We start from the raw sequence: 18,656 nt of genomic DNA, 5'->3' as shown, positions 1-18,656 counted from the left end.
TTACAGATTTCTATGAGTAACTGAAACAAGTCTCCTGAAAGAATAAAAGCTGTAATAAAGGCAAGAGTGATACTGAAAATACTGAAAAATAAAAAATTATAAAAAATATATATTTAATTGCTGAGGCTTCTGTGTAATTTTCTCCTAAATATATTTTCTTTTTGTTTCTTAATGCCAAAAAAAATTAACATTTGAACAACTTGTACTTAATGAGTGAATTCCTGGAAATTAAATAAATGAAGGGAGTTCTGTTGGAAAAGGAGAAGTTTTATTATTATTGTATTCCTTTTTTTGAAAACACCAGCTGCCTTTTACATTGCTCGAACATTGGATGCCTAATGATCCTTAATTCTTCAGAATAAAATCGTATTACATTAAGTTACATTACAGTTAAGAAGGTGTTTTGCTTCTCCTGTAAAGTTTCATTTTTGGTATTTTGATTTTGTTCAAAGAGCGACCACATAAAAACTTTCTTTAAACAGTCTGAAAGGCTTTTACATTGTCGTATGTGCTGAGATATAGGCTGAATGTGTATGAGAGGGGCAGACAGGTGGCTGGAGTGGAAAAGGAAGGAGAGAGTGTTACAAAAATAAGGAAGCTGATTGAAAGAATGCTGAGAACGAGCAAGAGGAAGATCCTGAAAGAGAAATGGAGACTGAAACAGTGTTAGAAAGGGAGGGAGGGAGGGAGGGAGGGAGGGGGTGCTGGGTGGTGTCTAACAATCCAGACAACAGGGAGGTGCTGATTGCATTGCATCACTGACAGTAGACAGGCCCAGACAGAAGCAGGTGAGAGAGAGCGAGAGAGGCTGAGCATTAATGACAGAACACAAGCAGACCTTGCAGAGAACACAGTTAGACTTGGGAATACGCCCTCGGAGTATTGGGAATATTGTCTCATCCATAACACAATGGATAACCACAACTCGTACTGACGTCTTCCACAGAAGGGCAGCATATACCAACCACAGGGACACGCTGGCTTTTCAGAGAGGGTTTCCGTTGGGAGCAGTGGGTTTTCAAGCTTGTTTCTCGCTGTGGGACGATGCTGATCCGGACCGAACTGTGACTGTGTTCTCAGGTGGCTGGAGAGTACAAATACCACCCGGAGTGTTTCGTGTGTCTCAGCTGTAAGGTGGTGATCGAGGAGCGGGACACCTACGCTTTGGTGGAGCGCTCCAAACTCTACTGGTGAGAACATGCTGCATTCACTCTCTCACTTTCTGTTTTTCTCTTTCCACTGAAAGGAATTCTCCTGCATTTTCAGCCTTATCTCTGTCCACTGCATCTGAAGCTCAGATTTCTTTACGGTGGTGGTGATCGGAACCAGGGGTCGCAATATTAACAACTCAAATAAATAAATACAACTCAAAAATGTACTATCCAAAACAACCAAATGTATGTTTATAAGGATAATAAAGTGGAAAATGTGAAAAAAAAAAAAGTTGACTTTTTTTTGCCTTTCAATGCCCTGCATTTACCTCTCTGTGGGAGGACTTTTCAAAACAATCACAAAAATGATATGAAAAGTTTCATATCATTTTTGAAAGGGGAGCAATAAACTTTTTAGGCGTCTTGTTCCAATCACCACCACTGTGAACAATTCTGACTTGCTGAGTTTCTCTGGAGTAGAGCATTTCACATCAAGCCACTTTGAATGACTTTGTTTACAAGCCTAACAACATATGAATATTTGAAAAATCAATAGAACCCCCATTTAGTATTAGTCTGTTACTCAGAATTCTATTGATTAGGGCCTGACTGAAAAATCTGTGACCAGTTCTGATAGCTGAAAATATTTGCTAATGTAATTCTTATTTATATTTTAGATCTTAATTTTATTCTCCCAATAGTTTCAGCTTTATATGTCTGATGTGACTGTCTGTTGTCAGCTGTGAGCAGTGACAGACAGACTCCTCTGAATGGTCATTTTAAGCTCTCAAACAGCAGAAAGTTGAATAATTCTTAAATAGTGTAAATATTGTAGCACTTAAGCTGAACTACACAGAGATCAGTTTCAGTTTCTGGTAGGTACAGATTATTTGTCTTATTTTTCATTAGTTCTCATCACAGAAAAAGAATCTTTTGGTGTTATAATGCGATATTCTACTGTTGAAGGTTAGATTTGGATGCATTTTACATGTTTTAGTCTTTCAACACTGCTGGGGTTTTATGTTCTAGTGTGCCAGTTCAGCCTGCATTGCTGTAGGTAGTTAAAAGCAGGATATGCATTATAATGGCCCGTTTCAGTGATGTAAATGTCTATGGTTTTGCCATGTTGTCGGAAGATGTGCAATATTGAGAAAACCATGGGTTATCAGTATCAGCTGATATTATCAGTCAGATGATATATTAGTCGTGTATTTGAAATGTTAATATTTCCTGGTGTCTTTTTTTTCTTTCTTTCATTTGTCCTATGCAATGTTGACAAGCATGTTTGACAGGAATGTTAGTATTTTGTAAACTGTCGAGAGGTGGCTGCTGTTCTTCTTGGTCTGAAATGATGACGATTGACATTGCTCAGGTCTCTCCTTTCACTTTGTGTTGTGTATACAGTGGCACATGCTATAAGGAGGAGGTTCTGGCTCCGATGCTGGAGAGGCGTTGCTTAGCTGACTCGTCTCCAGACTCACTGCCTCACACGGTCACCCTGGTGTCCATGCCAGCCGCGGCCAACGGAAAACGAGGCTTCACGGTCAGCGTGCTGAGAGATTGCAGCAGCTCCAAGGCCAGCGTGCAGGTCAAAGAGTGAGTCCTCATCTCACCCTCCAGCACTCACTAATAAACTTTAAAACACCTGATAAAGACGCTCAGAACTCGCTTGTTTAGCTTTGATTATAACAGACTATATTTGTGGTGCACGATCGGAATCAGCCAAGATATTCGTCTGTAGATATTTGCTCCAAATCTGCAGTCGGCGATAAGTTTGTTTATTTATTTATTTAATTAATTATGGTGGATCCGTATTGCAATTTTATGATGTAAATGATGTGAGTCATTTATGCTAAACAGCAGTTGCCGTTGTATGCAAAAGTTTAGTGCATATTTACGGTTTATTTGCAGAATTTATCATATTGGGAAAAAGATAAAACGTAAAATGTGGCCTATGCAAACACATTTTTTATTTTATTTAATTAGTTATTTTTTTATTTGTTATAATATGTTATACTACTAGATAGAAATTGTGCACTAAAACTTTCATTTTCAGAAAAAAATCCATATTTGAGTTTGAAATCCATATTTTTTTTTCTGTAGAGAATGTGTTAACTCATTTTCACTTAGAAAATAAACAAAACATGTAATTTGACCAGGGATGTTCTGTACTTTTAGTTTTCAGTTTAGCTTTGATTTATGCTGTTTAAACTGGCAACTGATTTTCCAGTAAAGAATTGAAAATGTCGGTTGTCAGTTTATTGTCAGTCCATTAAGGAGCATGAATAATGTTACTTTGGCTAGTAGTAGTTTGGCTAGTGAAAGAAGTAGTGTGTGTGTGTGTGTGTGTGTGTGTGTGTGTGTGTGTGTGTGTATGTATGTATATGTGTGTGTATGTATGTATCACTGCTGTTGGATCAAAACCTCGTATCTCCGTTTTTTAGTTTTTGACGTAATTCGAAAATACCTGTTAGCCTTTACATTGTGTGTTAATTTCATGATCATTAGATCAAATGAAATGGCTCAACATTACTTTTAAGTCTGGTTCCATTGACTTAAATTAAAAAAAAGTAACGTATGTTTTTTCCTTTTCCCATAAAGTTGCCATTTTGGAGATATGAGGTTTTGTTCGGACAGCAGCGAAATATGTGTATGTATGTGTGTGTGTGTGTGTGTGTGTGTGTGTGTGTGTGTGTGTGTGTGTGTGTATGTATGTATGTATATATATAGTCTGATGCTTACATTGTGCATACATATCATAAGGAATCAATAGAAACGGTGCAAAACTGATTGATTTAAGATCTTCAGATATAAAGAATGTTTCTTTCCTTGTCCTCTGAAGTTATTGTTCTGGAGACATTTTAACTTGTGACAGTGGCAATATATCAAACATGTAATGAATTGTAATGGTACCCAGAGGGAATTTATGTTCTGTCATTCAGCACAGAAACCAGCCACAGCACAGATGTGTCTTTTGCCATGGACACACACTTGTAAACACTGAGTTATATGTTGCATAACTGGTTGCAGGGTTCAGTGGTTGGAATGAATTTGTACCAACAATTGTGTTTTATCTGTTCTTCAAGCAGTTCGATTTGATGACATATAGTTTTACTATGTATAATCTACCAGGCAGCATTCTGTGCTTTTATTACCTCAGGACAGCTTAAGGCTTGTCGTTCTGTTATGGTGATGTTACAGTAGTAATCGGCTAACCTGCCAAGCCTGTCCCTGGGTTGTTTAGGTAAACATTCTTAGCTTGTGCGTTGCTATGCATGACAACCTGGCTGAGTGTTTCTGTTCTCAAAGTCGTACCTGCTCTCTCAGGGTCCGAGGGATGCTGATTAGCCCAGAGGTTCGGGATGCCATCCACGTCGGAGACCGCATCCTGGAAATTAACGGCCTTCCTGTGGGAACGCTGATGGAGGAGGAGGTGAGTTAGCATGCTGCAATCCTAGCACTGTAATGTATGAGAGGCTGGGTAGGACTGTAGGAATGAACTTAAGGTGATTTACGCCTGGAATGAAGAGCATCCGCTGCTAAAGGTGGAGCAGGTGAGTTAGCATTTTAGCATGCTAGCAAATGAATGTGTGAAAGACTAGGGAGGAATACAGCTAGGAATGAAGTAAAGGTGATTATCCTGGAATGGAGTGCACCCACTGCTGAAGAAGGAGGTGAATTAGCACTGTAATGAGTACAAGGCTGGGTAGGACAACAATTAAAAATGAAGTAAATGTAATTAGGCTAGAATAGAGAGCATGAACTGCTGAAGGTGGAGGATATGTGTCACAGGCTAGGGGGACTCCAACTAGAAATGAAGAGAGAATGGAGAGCATCCACAGCTGAATGAGTAGATGAGTTAGCATGCTAGCACTATGTGTCAAGGGCTGGGTGGGACTTTAGCCAGGAATGAAGTTAATGTGATTATGCTGGAACGGAGAGCATTCACTACAGGCCTGCCTGCAGTGTGAAAATTCCCTACACCAGCTAATAGCTTTCACAGGGTTGCACAGTCCCAGCCAAAACATCAAGTGCTGTAGATGCTGCCAGTTACAGAAATCCAAAACTTTTGAGAGATGATTGGGCTGTTAAAAGTGTGCTTTTCATGAAGATCGTGATTCCCTTTAATCCATTCCACTAAGACTTTGCTCAGAGTTTAGTCTTACGTTGTGAAATGACACAGCATCATTTCTGATCACTGGAAAGACAGAAAATTAACAGCCTTAATAGCCCATGGATTAAGTTGGCTTGAGTTAGTGATGCTAATGTTTAATGTAATGTTAATATTTAATGCTAATGAACCTCTTTTTACCCCTTCAGAATTAAACAGGCCCCTTTTTCTTACTGTGCCTTTAAGACAAGTATATGTATGTCTCTGTTTTGATTGGCGGCCCTGTATTTTGCCTCATTCAGAAAGCAGACCAGGCTGAAACACTCTCTCGTAACTTCAGCGTGAGTGGGTGGAGCTAAACTGCTGTTGGCTGAATAAGTGGATATATGTAATATATGTATATGCACTGATATTTGTGACCTCACAAAACCAAAACAGGTCATGTTTACAGCTTTGTTTCTGTATACACTGTATGGGTAATTGTACATTTTGCAGCTTTACCCGTGTTTACATACTACATTAAACTCTTTCATTAAAAAAGGCAAAGGAAATTGGGTTTTCCATGATATGGGCCCTTTAAATTTTCAGGTCTTCTTGAATCAGACTGGTCACACGCATTCAGACTTGAAAGAGGGAGTGTGTCTTTGTTTGAAAGGGAGGCAGAGAGAAAGCCTGGTCTGCTTTCAGGTCTAGAGTGGCAAGTCACTCAGGTCGAAATGCTTGGCATTCTCTTCATGCATTCACAAATCTAATTTGGTTCCCACCGTTTCTCAGGAGAGAGATACTGTCTGGATTCCTCAGACTCAACTTAAGTCCTGTAACATCTGTGCTTTAATGTAATTAGACACACAAAAGAACTTTAACTTTTTAAACAACAGCAGTGTTTTAGTGAAGTCTGAAGCCCATAAGCAGTGGCCTGAGACCTGAATCATAGTAGGTGTTAAAGGGGAACTGCACCAATTTTTCAGAATTTCTACATAATAAATGTTTAAGATGTAAACAAAGTTATTCAGAGTAGTTTTTGTGAAGTGGAACTTACTGAGTTGGAATTGTTTACATTGGCCACTAAAAGCTCCCTCACAGAACATTATTACACAAAATGGTCATGAATACGCTGCCTGATGCCTGAGACTTTGTTTTGCGATAGTTTTGTGATAGTTTTGGCCAAAAATGGTAATCCGTTTATTTTAATCCATTCATGGCGGAGGGGTACACAAAGGCCGTTGTAAGGCAAAATAGTCCCCAGAAAGAAGATTTTCCACTATTTTACCATCATCAACATTACATATAAAAACTTAGACACGTATAGGTTCACTGGTGGCTTTGGATTGTAAATAAAAAGGCTATATTAGTGTTGTAGACAGTGTGACCCCTGGTTCCTATCACCACCACTGTAAAGAAATCTGAATGTGTAACTTTTTCTACAATGAACTGTTTTCATCAGACCACTCTAAATGTGTTTACATCTCAACAGAATTATGCAAATATTTTGAAAAATTGATGGATTTCTCTTTTAATGTTCCTGTTTAACATCACATCTGGATGGTGACTTGTTTTACCTGACAAAATTAAAGGGCAAAGTTGTCACTGTCAATAATATTAGTAATAGAAAAATCTGCTGAGTATTGGATGCAAAGAACCTTATGGCTTGTAACTCACTCGCTCATCACTGACGCTCAGCAGGCTGAAGATTCTCCACAAAGGGGGCTCTGTTAGCACTCAAATAGCTATTGGCGCTTCACATCAAAGACGCTGTGCGTCCTTGTTTCAACAACTGATTAACTTTTAAAAATCTTAAAAAAGAGTATTTTATTGATAAAAAAAGTCTTTAAAACACTTTTTCAAATACATTTATAAAACACTAAGCATATCGCTGTTGTCAGAAGCAAACCAAAATGGTAACTTTACAAGAGAAGGAAAAAACCTACTTTAGGTCAATGGAACCAGACTTTTTTTCATTTAAGGTCATTTCTTTTAGTCCATTCATCATGAAATTTACATATAATGTAAAGGGTAACAGGTACTTTCTTACTTTTTTATGTAAAAAACTGAAAAACAACAAAGATGGAGACCCCAAAAAAAAACCTGCTGCTCATTTAAATCTGCCACCACATGCTGCATTCATGTCACAATAAAATCATTCTATTCATTTCAATGTGTAGAATTGGGGCTTTCTGTGTATCACTGTATAAAATAAGGATGAGGCTTCCATTATTGTCATATGCACTGTGTTTTTTTCTGAGTGGAGATCAGATCAGATCAGCAAGCGCTTATTGATTTGTTTAATCAGAGTCACTATGAAGTGAGACACTATGATGTCTTGTATTCCTATTTGTGCATTTTCTTGCATCAAATGGTATCAAAATCTATGCCTTTTTTATTTTTAATTTTTTTTTTTGCATTGGCATAAAGGGCTAATAAAGGGGAAAATGCATATAAGCGAATGTGTCCATCAGGTTCATTTTTCTTACTGTAGAAAAACTTTAGCACAGTTTAAAATATGCATTATCGTCATGCAAACTACCAACTAATCACTACCAATTCATTGATAATGTAAATGTGAATGTTTGTATTTAATTTTGTGACAGCTGGAACTAATCTTGTCTGTTGCCTGTTCTTTTGCCAGTCCGATGAGAATACAGGCTGAATGATGCTTGAGCTTCCGTGATCTCTTTGCTATGTTGTCTGTGTGCTCGTGGCATTTATAAACAAAGCATTCATCATCAGATGAGCTTGGCACAGGATCCAGGCTCTCAGGAATATGAAAAAACCTGTTTAGAAACATCTAGACCATTGTGATACATGTTGGCTAGTGACTTGTTTGCAAGTGATGTATGAAGATCTTATAAAAACTGAGTTAAATTTAAACCTCCATGGTAACCACACCAGCTAAATGTCACAGTGTGCAGGGTCTGGTTAAAAATAATACACCGTAAGCAGTGCTGTCTTTTGGATTTAATCTGATGTGAGGAAATTCTTTCACAGTTCCGTGCCTAATAGTCATTGCCAGTTCTCAGCTGCTAGCTAGATGTCTCCCTACCATGTGATTCTACAGTTATTTGAATATATCTGGGCACCACTGGTCAAATATTTTGAAAATAATTTAGCACATCCTCTTCAGAGAACACAGTTCTGCACATTTTAATGCACAGTTATTATTTTTAATAAATAATATTATAACACATTGTATATTTTATGTTATTTCTTCCAGTAGGTTAAACTCAGGAAATGAATAGAAATAAATTAAAATAAAATATTTTTATTAGAAATAAATTTTTATTCGAAATAAAATGGAAATAAGTTAGAACAAAGCTGGAATGATGAAGGTTAGCATGAGCTTCATTCAAGAGACGTGAAGCCAGTTATATATTAGTATAAGTGCAATACGAGTATTTTGTCCTTACCTCATGATGTTACTCCATAAATGTGTCTAAAACACCCAGCATTTATCTTGAAGGTTAAAATCAAACTCTGATTGGCTGATCTAGGTGGAGAACCTCATCCATCGGACCAGTCAGACTCTGCAGCTGCTGATAGAGTATGATCCGGTCAGGCAGCGACTGGACCGGCTTCGTCTGGGCTCCACCAACAACCGTCTTGGTGTCCCGGCCGCATCCCGCCTGCGGCTGTCCTCTCCGTCAGACGGAGTGATTGAGAGAACGGAAGCTGATGAGGGGACGCTGAAGAGGAGATCTCTCAGGTAGGTTAACCCGAGCTGACAATTTACAAACAGAAGAAGTATTTTAGGGTGCAGTGAGCTTTAGCTGCTGTATGATGATCAGTGATGAGGTGCACTCTAACTAAAATTAAAGTTGGTCTGTTTAATGCTTATGGTTATTATATATAGAAAATTTATGTATTGATAATTTTATAAGGATGAATGATATGGGAGTACATTTTTAAAAACAACACCAAAAACAAAGCGTTTCTCGCTGTGAGCTGTAATTACATTTTAGTATTACTAATTTTAGAACTATTGCAGTTATAAATACAAACTCACTCAGTTTTTCTCTGACCCCAAATCTAATCAGTCAGCAAAGACATGTTTGTTGTTTAAAGTTTGTTTCTTAAGTTTAGCACTAGGGAGGCTAATGTAGCTAACAAGTAATAAAAGCTTATACCCCACCAATTAGCAGTGATTTTTTTAAGTATCATTTTAAGTTTTAAAAGTATAATTTTTCAGTTTTAGAAAAATCATGTAATGGATTGGGTTGTTTTTTAATGTAAATCGCAGGCGCAGTAACAGTATCTGTAAATCCCCGGGTCCTGGCTCTCCGAAGGATCTCCCAGCACTGGCGCGGGACATCGGCCGCTCTGAGTCGCTCCGCTCCTCCTCCAGCTGCTCCCACCGCATCTTCCGTCCCCTGTGACCTCATCCATGGAGAGGTGCTGGGCAAGGGCTTCTTCGGCCAGGCTATTAAGGTTCGTCTGCTCAGGATTCACCTCATTCTTCTGTTTAGAGGTCTTTGCTAGATAGAAATCCACAAGTCCTGTTATCAGTGGACTCCTTTGAAATAACAGGAGTCAGTGGGGCCCAACAGATTGAGGGGTGTCCACTTGTTTTAGTTGATCTATTATTTCCAGGTGGTTAATGATTCAAATATGCTGACTGTACATCACTCTGGAGTTTTGGTTCTCTGGAAATTGATTTGTTTTTTGTTTTAATAATAGACTAATCTGCACTAATCCAGCACAAATACCACTTTCAGTAGTAAAGAATATAAATCAGAATGGCTAATTGGTGACTTGTTGTGGAACAGGTCACTCATAAGGCGACAGGGGAGGTCATGGTAATGAAGGAGCTCATCCGCTGTGACGAGGAAACCCAGAAAACCTTCCTAAAGGAGGTGAGGCTGTGTTCTTTACTCCAGCACCTTTGCTTTTTGTTCTCCACTGCTGTTCAGCTGGACTTATAGGTTTAGCTCTGATTTAGGTGGATTAGATTGGATCAAGGTATCTAGGGGGATTCTTCGTGGGTTTGTAAGATTCAGTTTCTCATTTTACAACATGGAAAACAGCAAATGTGGTTATAGTTCTCTTCTAGTTTGAATCAGTCAAGAGATTATAATTGCACTAGGGCTGTCTCAGTTACTCAGTTAAACTCCATTGCTTGATTTGGAATGTTAAACTGTACCTTATTGATGAATCAGCATTAATTATTTGGCGGTTTGCACAATTATAGATATTTTAAATTTGAACTAATAGTGACAGCCCTAAACTGAACTTAAATACATTATCAACCTCTCTCTCAATTTCTCTCTAGGTGAAAGTGATGCGGAGTCTAGATCACCCAAACGTCCTCAAGTTCATTGGCGTGCTGTACAAAGACAAGCGGCTAAACCTGATCACAGAGTTCATTGAGGGAGGAACACTGAAGGACTTCATTAGAGACATGGTACGTCCAGACAGATAAATCACACCTCCTCCTTCTCTCTGCTTCCTTCATTCTCAATCAAGCGCTTCTGGTTGTGGCTGCAGAAAGCCTGGTATTCAACCAAACAGTGTCTCTGCCTCGCTCTAATGTCCTGAAGTAAACTCTGCAGATTGAGAAGGTACAGAACAGTGTGAGAGAAAGCGAGAGAGAGCTATGCATGCATAGGGAGAGTGAGGAAGGAATGCAGAGGGAAAGGAGAGAAAGTGTTTCCAGGTGAGGGAGTTCAAAAGAAGGGTTGTTTTCCTGGCCTCCCACTGTGGCCGGCTCCACCACATGGCCAGCAGATGAGGACCAGAGATAGAAGGTCAGAGTAAAGGTTGCCACTACATGTAGCTATATGTATGTACTGTATTATCTTTAGTAGCGGTGTTAAGCACGTTAATAACGAGATAACAAACAAATTATGAACGTCACTTTTTTAATGCTGTTAATGCAATAATTTGACCCCCGTATAATTTGAATCCGTAGTCCTGTTGCTGTTGCTATGAGTCGACCACTGTGCAGCCCTCTCACTTAAAAACAGCTTTTAAATGGCAGCTTCCATTGATTCCATTAAAAGTTATAAAAGTTATTTCCATCTGCTGCCATGCAGTGAATTTATTTATTGCTAAAGTGTGTTGAGTCTGAAATATCATGTACAACACAAACAAAGCACTAATGCTGGCAATGCCAGTAATATCAATAATGATGACACACAACCTGAAGAGTTTTATGCAACAGTTCTGCAGAATAAAGAAGAAAGTAAAACAAAGAATGCTCAAATATGGTATCAGATGTGCTTTAATATTGGCGGTTCTTTCCACCAAAAAGTAATAGCTTTTACGGATAGAGCCATAAAAGTTCATATCAACTTCAGCTTAGCGTTTTCAACATTTGCCATTGCTGTGGACTAAAAACTGCTTAGTTAAAGGGGAATTCCAGGTGATTTTCAGAACTTCTGCATAGGCCAATTGTTGATGTAAACAAAGTCATCCAGAGTGGTTTGCTGTGAAATGCTCCATTGTAGAGAAATTTGACGAGTCAAAACTGTTCACGGTGGTGCTGATAGGAACCAGACGTTTAAAGAGTTTGCGTGTAAAAGCTGTCTCATAGAATGTTTTAACAAGAAATCCTTATGTTTATGCTGCTGATATCTGAGACGTTGTTTTGCATTAGTTTTGTGACAGTATTTTGGCTTGAAACATATAGTTTTCTTAATACACTCGTAGGCATGCAGGGTGTTGTGAGGCAAAATAGTCCCCAATAAAACTTCAGTTTTTTCCAGATTTACCTCTATTTTACCATCATCACTGTTACATTCAAATACTCAGAAGACTCACGTAGGTTCACTGGTGGTTTTGGATTGTAAATAAAATCATTATATTTGCACTTTAAACATTGCAACTCCTGGTTCTTATCACCACCACTGTAAACAACTCCGCGTTGGTAAGTTTCTCTACACTGAAGCATTTCAAACCAAACTACTCAATGAGTTTGTTAACAACTCAACGATTGAACTATGAAGAGATTTTGAAAAAGTGGTAGAATTCCCCTTTAAGGCCAACAGCAGGTTTGGAATTTGGTGTAAGCCTGCTGTCACACTCCTCTTCTGAATCTGACCAAACGGGCTGCAGGTCAAATATCATCTTATAGAAGTTGTCCAGTGTGTCTGTTTTCTGTTTATGTATGCACGAAAGTAGAAACTTGGTCATGATTATCCACAGTATAAAAACTCATGAACTGGTGCCGGATAAAAAATGTGGTAGAATGTTTCTCAACCAGTCAGTCGTCAGAATTAACTATTGTATTCATTATTATCGGTCTAATGTAGGAATTAGAGCCAATAATTACAGCCACTAATTATGCTCCTTATTGAACACCCTAATGAATGAGAGTGTCCTTTCTTTTTGGCTCAAATGGAGCATAGTGGACAATAATATCACCCCACACACAGAAGATTGGAGGTTTGATTTCCCGTACCACACTGTGCACACATACACTGCTATGGCAATACGAGGCCTTGGGCTAGACTCCAAACATTACATTTAATGTTCGTTGTCATTCTGGAAGTAAATTATGTACATTTTTAATAGTAATTGTCAACAGTGGTGATGTTTGATTTAGCTATGCTCACTGCTCTTCCTTTATGAGTTATGGTGTGAATTATAAAATTCTGAGCTACTTTAAAATGGCAAAATAATAAACCATTAGTCACCAGTATCAGTGTCCACAACAATAAGGTTTTATTATTTATTGTAATCAAAGCAGGTACTCCATATCAGTGCATCTCTAATTCACATGTTCACTTTAGTTCAGCTACACCTGTGTTGAGTAAAGAGGGTCGGGGTGATTATGTAATGGCACTCTTGTCATTGCTTCAGAGAGAAACAGAACAGTCACATGATGCAGCTGTCATTGTTGATGGTTTGTAAAGCCACCTATTCATTCTTTCTTTCTCTCTTTCTCCCTCATTCTTCAGGACCCGTTCCCATGGAGGCAGAGGGTTAGCTTTGCCAAAGGCATTGCTTCTGGAATGGTGAGTGGTGGACTACATTCACTTACATGACTGGCAGTGACTTTATGCTTACTGATCACTGTTGAATGCGCATGAGTTTAAATCAGTTTAAACGTGTGCTACACCAATAGTCTCAGACACACGCAATAAATATATTTATTCCAGATTTGACTTGCAGATTGGATTCCAGATCTATTTAGATACTTTAGAAGCTTGTTTACAGCTAAGTGCACCTTTTCCACTACAGGGTTTAAGTCTCTCTTTACACTTCAGTTCATGCTGTTTTGAAGGGCCATTCCTTCTACACAAGTCTAGTAAGAGACCTCTTGAGTTACTAGCATAGAATCCCATAGCTTTTCTGTCTCCAAGGCGACCTGTCGCATTCACAGACACATAACCCTGAAACACACTCGCATGCTTATACATTACTCTCAGACTCTTTTTAAAGCTTGCTATAAAGAAAGGATATAGAGGGGCCCACTGGCTTTCTGAGTGAAGAGTGACATTCTTTTAGCCTAAAACACCTTTGCTGATTTGCTAACTCCAGGTTTATTAATCAGTTATTCATTTTCAGGCTTATTAGTAGCTAAAAAGTTAATAATCTCAGTAAGTACACTACTGTTAATGTAATTCAGGAAGTACTATTGAAAAAAACTACTGTTATTCAGTAACTATGAATACTACTGTTATTATTCAATAAGTACTATAATTGGTACAGGTACTATTCAAGAATTACCACAAATGTAATGTTCAGTGACTATGAATGCTATTTTTCAGTAACTACTATGAATACTGCTGTTATTATTCAGTAATTATTTTGAATATAATTATAATTCAGTAAATACTATGAATACCACTGCAGTTGTTTAGTAACTACTATGAATATTATTTTATGTAGTAACTACTATAAATACTATATTTATTGATTAACTACCATGGATTCAACTGTAGGCTGCTATTCAGTAACCACCAAAATTCATATTATTCAGTGACTGTCATGAATGCTTTTATTACTTAGTATTTGCTATGAATATTATTGTTATTCAGTAATTATTGTGAATACTAGGAGTTATGTAGTAATTACTGAATAGTGCTGTTATTACTTAATAACAACTATGAATACTGCAAATGTTATTCAGCTATTCCTTCTAACATTATTATTCAGTAACAAGTATGAATACTACTAGAACTAAGTAATACTACTATTATTAGTGATTACTATTAATATTACTATTATTCAGTAAGTATTATGAATTATGCAGTAACTACTTGAAACTAATACGTAAATCGTGTAGTTATGAGGAATTATTAATTGAATTGGGGAAATGAGTAATTGAAGTGTAGAATCGCTGATATTTAATTGGAGTTTAAGAGGTTTAAAGCCATGTTTTAGCCTATATTGTATTAATTTTCTGTATGAATTGTCTTTTCTCCTTTCTGCCCTCTTTATAAATATAGTTGTGCAGTGTAATGATGTGATATCTGTATTGTAATAAATTACATTACAGTATGCTTTTCTGAGTGTATCCTGGTTATCATCAGTACTTCTAGACCACTGAACAGCTACATGTGTCAGAAAGAGAGATGTAGAGAACAAAAAAGAGACTAGTTATAGACAGCCTGTAATCAGGCAGTGTACAGTAACCACTTTTGGATAAACTCCAAAGTAATAAGTATAATCTTTTATCCCACACAATTGTCCTATTGTCCCTTTGTCTTATTTCATTAGTTTATTTACACCATTTGTTCAAATTTTTTCATATGTTTTCTTCCTAAGTTGTTTATTCTTGGGACAAAATGTGGTGCTGCTGCTTTTTTGTGTCTTTTATATGTTCCAACTTGTTTGCAAACCTAAAAAAAAACTGCTATGATACATCATGTTTTCTGAGAATAACTTCTAGTACCTTGATGTTATATTTTTAGCCCTATCACCCAGCCTTACTTATAAACACTGATCTCTATCCTTCCAGGCATATCTGCACTCTATGAATATCATCCACAGAGATCTCAACTCGCACAACTGCCTGGTGAAACTGGTACGTGACTCACTTTGAAATCTTTTTAAAGCAGGAGCCGTTGATTCACACTCGCTCATGTAAACGTTCGCTCCATTTGTTTTCAGTTCAGTGTGAGCTGCAGTAGTAGTTGTGTCTGGAGTTAGAGAAAGGGGCCTTGATGGTGTTGAAATCGTGTTTTTGTCCTACTGCTGGAGGATTGGGTGTCCCGTTCCCAGTGCTCATTGGCTGAGGGACGAGCAGTTTAGCCTTCTTGTCAGAACAGGCAGAGACTGAAGGTGAAAAACAAAAACAAGTTATGCAAGACTTGCGAGCGAGAGAGAGAGAGAGAGAGAGAGGGTGCAGTCTCAGGAGATTGGTAGTTGTGCTGGAAGGCAGAAGAGTTGATGCTCAAGTGAGCGTGCTGGTAAGTATCAGTAGGAAGTGTGTGTGTGGATGTGTGAAAGAACCAGAATAAATCTGAGTTGAAAAAACATGCCGAGTGAATCATTCATGAATCTCAGACTTTTTGGGAAAGTGCCTGATATGGAAACTATGTGTCCAGACTCGCTCGTCGACGTCTATTTTTAACCCAGAGAAAACGGTGAAACTTTATGTTTAAATGCCCACAGTACATTTAGCTATTGAATAAAAAGCATTGATACGCTGTTTACATCAGTGATGCCCAACCTGCTTATCCTGTATTGTGTGTGTGTGTGTTTATATAGTAATTTGTAAAATCAAACCACCCTTCATTTATTTAATTATTTATTCATTAGATGTGAGAGAATTCACTTACATAAGAAAGGGAAACGTCAAAGGAAAATAAGTTAAAAAAGAAACTCAGAAGTTTTCAAACTGGAGTTCAAACACTTCTAAAAAAGATACAGAGACAATAAGCCTATGTAAAACCTGATAGACACCAAAACTGTCTCCATCAGATAAACAGCACTTAAAGCTTTCGTCTTTGAGAGAGAGGAGAAAATCAAGCTGCTTCAGATCTGAAAACATACACAGGTGTTTCTGTCCATCCTTCCACTGTGAGAAGACAACTCAACCCTATGAGTCTGAAATGATGTGTAGCTGTTAAGAAACCAAAAGAAGGCAAAAAAAAGAATTAAACATAGAAGCTGCAGGTTTTCTCAGATCAATCGACAGTCCACCCCAGAGTCCAGACCTCAACATCACTGAATGTGTTTAAGATTGCATGAATATCCATGCAGATTTCTTTGAGAAACTCATTGTTGTTAAATCTATGCCTTCTACTTTCTTCATAATACTGTATGTAGTATTGAAATGTTTGTTCACTGGGTCAGGGAGTCAGGTTCTGGCAGGAGAAATCTAACATCCTCATGGGCCAAGTTTGGGCAGCTGGGTATACATGCATAGATACAGTACTTCATACATTCTTGGTAAATAGGAAGGAAAGAAAGCAGTCAAATAGTCAGTGAGGAAATTCAGATGGTGGATATGCACATTTGTAGAATGCAGAAAGCTAGAAAATAGTGAAAGTAGGTCAGTATTTTAAAGGAACATTGGAGTATTTAATGGGGGTGTAAAGGCATTGAGATCTGTAAATGGTGTGGTCTGTTGTAATCAATTATATTTCGCTGCTGGGTCATTTGTATAGTCAGTGTATTAGTAAGAATAATTCTAAATCACATATAAATATATATAATTGAATCATGTATCGAATTGTGGTAAAATTTGAATCTGGATACATTACGATTTCCTAAAGAACTGTAATCAGATTTATTTAATCAGATTTGCTGCAATAAGCTAATTGTATTTAAATTTTATTAAACTATGTAAAACACTTACGTGTTCTCTCTAGTGTAGTGTCCAGTGTGATTAACTCTCGCTCTGACATTTGACCCTTTTAGGACAACACAGTGGTGGTGGCGGATTTCGGCTTATCCCGACTTGTCATGGAGGACAAGGTGAAGCAGCCACCGCCGGACAAGCCAACTAATAAGAAGAGGCTGTTCCGCCGCATTGACCGGAAAAAGCGCTACACAGTCGTGGGCAACCCGTACTGGATGGCCCCAGAGATGCTAAACGGTGAGAAGAGCTCATAGTTACTCATACTCAGAACATATTAAAACACTAACCTGGTAGATCCACCATGACCAGGAGAAAAGCAACAATGAGTTACACAGTGTTTTACATTTGTAGGAATAGTTTGTCAAAGGTCAAAGGTACACAATTTTGCCCTTACCCCAAAGTTAGTCGATCAGACAAGATGTTTTTTAGTTTTGACTGGAGATCCGAGGATGATGATGTACCTAATAAATGAAAGGTTACACCCCAACAGTTGGCACTGTGCACACTGTATGCCTAGAACACTTGCATCAAACTTTGAGTTGTTGAGGGGAATTCCACCAATATTTGAAACTTTTTTTTGGATAATTCAAATGTCAGATGTAAGCAAAGTCAGTCAGAGTGGTTTGATGATTGATCGCTGATTGTAGGGAAACATAGCAGCTCAGATTTCTTTACAGTGGTGGTGATAGGAACCAGGAATTACAATGTTTACAACTCAAATATAGCCAGTTTACTATCCGCAACAACCTACAAGTGTCTGAGTTTTTATGTAGTGTTTTAATACAATGTAGCCTAATGTTGAAAATAGTAAAATAGTGGTAAATCCAAAAAAAAAAGGAAGTTTTCTTTAGGGACTGTTCTCCCTTGATGGTCTGCATATACATCTTCACCATTAATGGCTTTTAAAAATATTCTCTAGGACTAATGTCTTAGACATTAGACAGTGTATTCATAACTATTTCATGTAATAACTTTCTGTGAGAGAGCTTTTAGAGGCATTGAACTCAGACATCTGGTTCCTATCACCACCACTGTGCAAGTCTGACTTCGTAAGTTTCTCTAGAACAGAGCGTTTCACATAAAACCACTCTGAATCTGAAGCATTTAATTATGCAAAACATTCAACAAATCGGTGGAATTCCTCTTTGTGTTCTCTAATACACTTGCTTTTGTGGTTTCTGACACTGTTATCTGTTATACAGCCAAAATCCAGGCTTCATGATGATGACTAATACTGCCTCTAACCTTGTCTATTAATACAGACAACAGTATATTCACAGTATATTATGAACAATATGTTCATTTTGGCCAAAACATCACTTTTTTGGATTTGTTATGAACATTGGTTTATCTTAGTGATTTAAGCTAGTTTAATGTTTCTCTTGCTGAAATGTCTCGCTTTGTGTGGAACAGGTAAACGCTACGATGAGAAGGTGGACGTTTTCTCCTTTGGCATTGTGCTCTGTGAGGTAAGCTGTGGGCCTGTTGAAGCATTCTTTGTATCTTACTAAGACAACTCTCTTCTTTTTTCAGTTCTCCACTCTGCAAAGAGCTTGTTTTACATACTGTGATTGTTCAAAAAGGGCTTATACAAATCACCAAATGTCAAAACCGAATGTTCAGCTAGACTTGTTTCATCCTGCACTCT

At 37.9% G+C, this 18,656-nt stretch overlaps 1 protein-coding gene across 1 annotated transcript in view; it reads left to right on the top strand.

The window, feature by feature from the left end:
* limk2 (LIM domain kinase 2) overlaps window positions 1–18,656 on the top strand; it is a 55,469-nt gene that overhangs the window by 31,901 nt on the left and 4,912 nt on the right. Inside the window, 12 exon segments of the mRNA XM_036598990.1 lie at window positions 1,081–1,190; window positions 2,556–2,747; window positions 4,479–4,584; window positions 8,751–8,962; window positions 9,497–9,623; window positions 9,625–9,684; window positions 10,023–10,109; window positions 10,526–10,657; window positions 13,155–13,211; window positions 15,161–15,226; window positions 17,068–17,245; window positions 18,422–18,477. Of these exon segments, the coding sequence (XP_036454883.1) occupies window positions 1,081–1,190; window positions 2,556–2,747; window positions 4,479–4,584; window positions 8,751–8,962; window positions 9,497–9,623; window positions 9,625–9,684; window positions 10,023–10,109; window positions 10,526–10,657; window positions 13,155–13,211; window positions 15,161–15,226; window positions 17,068–17,245; window positions 18,422–18,477 (1,383 nt within the window).

This window comes from Colossoma macropomum, unplaced genomic scaffold, assembly GCF_904425465.1.
Source record: "Colossoma macropomum unplaced genomic scaffold, Colossoma_macropomum, whole genome shotgun sequence".
Classification (NCBI taxonomy): Eukaryota; Metazoa; Chordata; class Actinopteri; order Characiformes; family Serrasalmidae; genus Colossoma; species Colossoma macropomum.
Note: the sequence above shows the minus strand (reverse complement) of the source record. Positions and strands in the feature narration are given on the sequence as shown.